The sequence below is a fragment of the Plecotus auritus genome, assembly GCF_963455305.1.
Source record: "Plecotus auritus genome assembly, chromosome: X".
In the NCBI taxonomy this organism is placed as follows: domain Eukaryota; kingdom Metazoa; phylum Chordata; class Mammalia; order Chiroptera; family Vespertilionidae; genus Plecotus; species Plecotus auritus.
In genome coordinates, this window is record NC_137784.1 from 57,377,025 (window position 1) to 57,383,024 (window position 6,000).

General features: G+C 44.9%; 1 protein-coding gene across 1 annotated transcript in view; it reads right to left on the reverse strand.

Annotated features, from left to right (window-relative positions):
• ERCC6L (ERCC excision repair 6 like, spindle assembly checkpoint helicase) overlaps positions 1-1,285 on the reverse strand; it is a 48,049-nt gene extending 46,764 nt beyond the window's left edge. The window contains exon 1 of the mRNA XM_080653889.1: positions 1,162-1,285. Within this exon, the coding sequence (XP_080510015.1) occupies positions 1,162-1,229 (68 nt within the window). The 5' untranslated portion in view covers positions 1,230-1,285. The remainder of the gene's footprint in view (positions 1-1,161) is intronic.
• Between the last annotated feature and the right edge of the window lie 4,715 nt (positions 1,286-6,000).

Below are 6,000 nucleotides of genomic sequence, written 5' to 3' on the forward strand. Positions count from 1 at the left end.
CCCTTGTGCACTGTTGGTGGGAATGTAAAATGGTGCAGCTACTCTAGAGGACAGTATGGCAATTCCCCAAGAAATTAAAAGTAGAACTACCATACGATCCAGCAATCCCACTTTGGATATATATCAAAAAGAATGGAAAGTAGGATCGTGTAGAGATATTTGCACACCCATGTTTACATCAGCACTATCACAATAGTTGAGATGGAAGTAACCCAAGTGCCCATCAATGGATAAAGAAAATGTGAATAATGCAGACAATGGAATATTATTCCATCTTAAAAAGGAAGGAAATCCTGTCACACAACACTACATGGATGAACCTTGAGGACATCATACTATGTGAAATAACCCAGTCACAGAAAGACAAATACTGTATGATTCCTCTTATGTGAAGTCCCTAGAGGAGTCAGATTCACAGAGACATAAAGTAGAATGATGGTTGCCAGGAGCTGGGGAAGTGGAGAATGAGCAGCTAGTGTTTAATAATTACCGAGTTTTAGTTTTACAAGATGAAAAGAGTTCCGGAGATGGATGTTGGTGATGGTTGAACAACAATATATTTAATACCACTAAAGAATGGTTAAGACAAATTAGGTTAATACAAATTTTATGTTGTGTGTATTTTAGCACAATTAAAAAAAATTAATGCTTACTCCCACATCACCAAACCCTCTCCACCTTCAGCCATCTGGAGAATGCTTCCTCATTTTTTCAACACAAATGTCTCTTCCTTTTATGAGGTCTTCCCTTGGCTCACCGACCCTGTAGTTGGCCATTCGCTCCTTGAATGCCCATACTATGCCTTACACATTATACCTCTTACAGCACTTATTAAATATTGTAAGTTTACCTATCCCTTTCCACTACTAGATTACTAGTATAAGCAATTTGGGGAGGAGGCCAATATTTTAGGCCTGTGGCTTGGTAGGCTGGAAAGACTCAAGGAAGGCTTGATGAATTGAAGTTCTGGCTTTAAGGAGTTCATAAAAGTGAGTCATTTGATTCTCAAAGGGGACATTGGGGGGCTCCCCAAGCTAAGCTGAGCAGATTCCCGCGCCCTGCTCTCAAAAGTTTTAGGCCCCTGGGAGGGTCGGAGGGACGCCTCACCCCTACTCCAGGCCAGAACCTGCGAGCTAGACCCGCCCAGCGGCCCAGACATACCTCAGGTAAAGAGCAGCCAGCTCTGGGCTTAAAGCCTCGGCTTCCACAAACCCTTGGGACGCCTCCATAACCGTCACTTTGGGTCTTAGTTATCTCCGCCAAGGATTGAATTTCGCTCGCTCCCGCCCTGCGCACGCGCTGTGCACAGGGAAGGGGGCGGGGGAGGAGCATCGCCAACCATTGGCCACCGGGCTGCACCGGGCTGGTCAATCCCCCTAAGTTCCGGCATCAGCACCTGAGTCCAGCCCACAAAGGTCGCGCGCCTGCGCCTAGGCTTGCAGGAGCTAAGAGGCTGTCCGGCCCCGGCGGCGCGGGTTGGGCGTGTCCTCTTTTTTTTTTTTTCTACCATTTTCAGTCCAATCCAAACCATGCTGAGGTCAATCGTGTGTTTGCGTGTGCGTGTACGTGTGCGTGTGCTGTCCACGCGATGGAGTAGACTGCATGATGTGATCTCAGTCATAGCCACTAGAGACCTCCTCCACAGCCTGCGACCCAAATATCATTCCTTCCACTGCCTGGCGCTGGAGCATGCTTTGAATTCAAACACCCTGGGAGGCATAGTCCCGTGAGTCACACTGAAGAAGGGTTTCAAGAACCGAGCCAAAGCCCTTATTTAAGAAATAAGTAATGCTATCCTTGTGGTCACCATTTCTTCAGAAGCTCCAACTGAGATGCATATTTTCAAAGGCAGAGCTTAGAGCTTCCAGAAACATGGTGATTGAGTTAATGGCTTGTTTTGGCGATGCAAATAGGTTGTGAGACAACAAAACAGAACCCCAATTGCTGTCTTAGGCAGCTGCCCTTCTGTGGTCTGTGGAGAAAAGCTAAAAGGAATTCCCTCAGGACTAAAGCTACCATCTTCCTGCTTCCCAACTGGCAGTGATCCCCAAAGGCCCTAATCACTGGGAAGAAAGGACCAACCCTTGGCTCACTTGCCCTTAGGTTATTGGATTTCTCTCAGTTGCCATTTTCACACAGCCACAGGACTACCACTTCTTTAAATCCACTAAGTCCTCCAGCTCTCCTTCCCTCCACCTCAGTCCTTAAGTTGCTGCCCTTTTCGGTACATTCTGGTGTCCCAGCCCCCACCCCAGGGTGCCAATGACCCAGAAAACTCCCCACCTAGTCCTCCTTTGTAAATGGTCACCCACATTCACAGACCATAAATAAGAGAAAAGGTGGGCAGGATTTAGAGTAGATAAATGGGGGCAACAAAAAAGAATCAAAATAATAGTTACTACTATATCCCATTTATGTTGTCAAGCCCTGTATAAAGTACTTTTACCTTATATTAACTCTCCTGGTTGTTCCTCATTTCACATCTACCCTGAAGTGAGGACTCTCATTCCCCCAGCTTTTCTCAAGGGAATGGGGTTTTAAAAGCCTTCCCTAATTATTGTTATTTTTTAAGTGTTTTAATGGTATTGTTGTATTTTTTAAAGTCTTTATCTGCTAGACATACATAATGGAGTATTTTCAAATAAAATGATATGACACCTGAGATTCACATTAAAATACTCCAGTAGGAAGAAAAATGAGAGGGGAGCAGATGAACATAGTTTGGCAAAATATTGATAATTATTGAAGCTTGTTACAGAGGTTCATTATCCTCTTCTCTCTACTTCTCTGCATGTTTAAAATTTTCCATTATAATTTTAAAAAAAAACACCTTTTCTATCCGTTCTGCAAATTACACTGAGTCACCCACTCACAGACCGGAAATAAGATAATGAGGTCTGGTGGGAGAGTTCAGAATGGGTAACTGGAGAGATGGATGAAGCAAAAGAAGAACAATAGGTATTACTAATATAGCACTTGAATGCCAGGCCTTGTTCTACACACTTTACAGATATTAAATCTTTTAATCCTCACAACAACCTTGTTAGGCCGTGTATACTATTATTATCCTCCCTTCATAGATAAGGAAACTGAGGCACAGAAAGATTGAATAAATTGCACAAATTTACACAGCTTGTGAGTCATAAAGCTGGGGTCCAAACCCAGGCAGTCTGGATTTTGACTTTTTGCTCCTAAATACTATGCTAGTTAGATATATGAAGCAGCTGATAGATGAAGGAGGGATTCACTTATCCTTTTACTTTTTCATTTATTTAATAAATACGTGTTGAGCTTTACAAGATGGTCAGGCAAGGATCTGGATGCTGTGGTACAGTGGTGAGCAAAAGACAGGTCCTTGCTATCAAGGAGTTTATGGTGGGGAGAGAGTTGACTTGAAACAATAATCCCACAACATGTGAAAAATTATAAACCATGATGAGGGCACACAAGGAAAACTCCAGGGAGTTCTGAGAACATATGATGAAGTACCTGACACAGTCTGGCAGGCCTGGGAAAGGTTTCTCTGAGGAAGTAACATATGAGCTGAGAGCTGAAAGATAAGGAGGAGTTAACTAAACAAAAAAGGGAAGGGAAGAACATTTCAGACAGAGATAAGAGCATGACCAAAGACCCTGAAGCAGGAGAGAACTTGATGCATGTGAAGAACTGAAAAGGTAAGGTAGTTGGAGTAAAGCCTAGATCGCTAGAGTTGGAACAGTTTTTTGGAGTCCAGTCCAATGTCACAGTGAGAGAACTGCCACTGGGAAAGAAGGAAATGACTGGCCCAAGGTGACCCTCTGAATCAGTGGCAGAAACAGGACTTAAACCCAGCCCAGTGCTCTTATCATCACAGACCATTGCTTTCCTGTATATGAGGAGGAGGAGGAGGAAGGCCAACTGGTGTCAGCAAAATGTAACTCTGGGAGACTGAGATACGGAGAGAGTGTTTTTGGAGATAAGTATAAATAACCAAATTAAGTCTTCATGGGCAAGGCAATCAAGAGTGGGTTTATACCCTAGCCCAGTGGTCGGCAAACTGCGGCTCGCGAGCCAATGCGGCTCGCGAGCCGCAGTTTGCCGTTCTGTTGACTAATGAGTTTGACGACCACTGCCCTAGCCGGTTGCTCAGGGGTTAGAACATCGGCCCAAGGACTGAAGGCTCCTGGGTTTGATTCCAGTCAAAGGCATGTACCTAAATTGCAGGCTCAATCCCCAGCTCCAGTTGGGGAACACGAGGTAGGCAACCATTCAATGTGTCTCTCTCACTTAGATGTTTCTCTGTCTCTCTCCCCCTCCCACTTTCTCTCAAAAAAAAAAAATCAATGGAAAAAAATCCCTGGGTGAGAATTAACAACAACAAAAAAGAAAAGAGTGGGTTTGGGGCAGACAACAAAAGAAAGTGTTTGGAAGCAGGAAAACTGTAATTTGCTTCCCAGTACCTAATTAGTCTTCTCTTTCTCTATTTCTAGCTAGAGTTCTAAAGTGGGTGAAGTGTTAGGGAAAAGAGGAGAAGGGGACTTAAGTGAGGTCTTAATCCCCTCCTTTGGGGTGAGAAGGGTCTGCCCCAAGGGAAGCAGAACATAGGGTGCTCTCTCAAGCTCTGCACCCAGCTTTGAGTCAGCTCTGCCAGCAGGGGGAGTTTGGAAACCGAATTTCCTAAGAATGGCAGCTGGCCTGGCCTCTGCCATTCTTACTGGAAACTAGTCAAGTCAGCCCAAGATGCTGTGGAAATTACAGGAACTGAGGGGGAAGAGGGAGCCAAGAGTTAGGTTTATCTGCAGGGCCTTTGCACTAAATTGCAAAGTCTTTGATAACTGCCTGCTAAAACTGCCTCCCAGGGTTTAGCCTGAAGCAAGAAAAACAACTTTTTTAAAATATATTTTTATTGATTTCCAAGAGGAAGGGAGAGGGAGAGAGAGATAGAAAGATCAAAAATAAGAGAGAATCATTGATTGGCTACCTCCCGCATGCCCCCCACTAGGGATCAAGCCCGCAACCAGGGCTCTATCCACTGAACCAAACCGACTAGGGCCCAAAGCTTTTTTTTTTTTTTTTTGACAGGACAGTGCTGCTGCACAAAACATGGCATTCTCCACTCCTTTTGGGCTACCTCATCACTTCCAAGACTTCACAATTCTGTCTCTAGCCTCATTCTCTCTCCTGAGTTTCAGACCTAGATGACCAACTGGCTACAGGACATGTCTTCCTGGAAGCTTTCACCATGGCACTGAACTTATCTCCCACCCTTCCCTATTCCCCATCTCATGAATAGCATTACCAATCCCTCAAGTCAGAAACTCGGAGGCATCTTTCCAATCCACCAGTAAGTCCTATTGACTCAACCTCCAAAATACATCCCAAACCCAAACACTTCTTTCTGTTCCCACTGCTACCTTTCTGGTCAACATCAATATCATCTCTCCCCTGGCCTACTGCAATAGGCTCTTGACTTTCTTCCTGTGTTTATTTGTGCCTGCTCCCCACCCAGAAATCAGAGTAATGTTTGAAAAACACAAATCTGATCATGTCATGGCCCTGTCTAAACCCTTCAAAGCCTCTTCCTTTCATTCAAAATCAAGTCTTGACTCCTTGCCATGGCTTACAAGGCCTTCCTGATCTAGTCCCTGACTGCTTCTTCCGTCTTGTGTTTCACTTCTTTACAGCCCCTACACACACACACACCACTCTTCTCAAAGGGAACCACTTCTTACTCAGATCTTGCCTCTGGGCCCTCTCACATGCTGTTTCTGCTGCCTGGACTTTATTCCCTTCCTTTTCATCTTACTATCCCTCCTATTGACTCCCCCCCCCACACCCATCCACCCAGCTCTCAGCTCTGGTCCCTCTTGTTCCAGGGTCCTTCCATGATTCTTCCCAACAGTGTCCTCTGTGACACAATGTGACATACTTCGCTTTTATCCTTGGACTTAGTCCATGGAATGTGGCTTCCTGATAACCTCTCTGACTCCCCCATGATCATGTGAACTCTGTGAATGACAG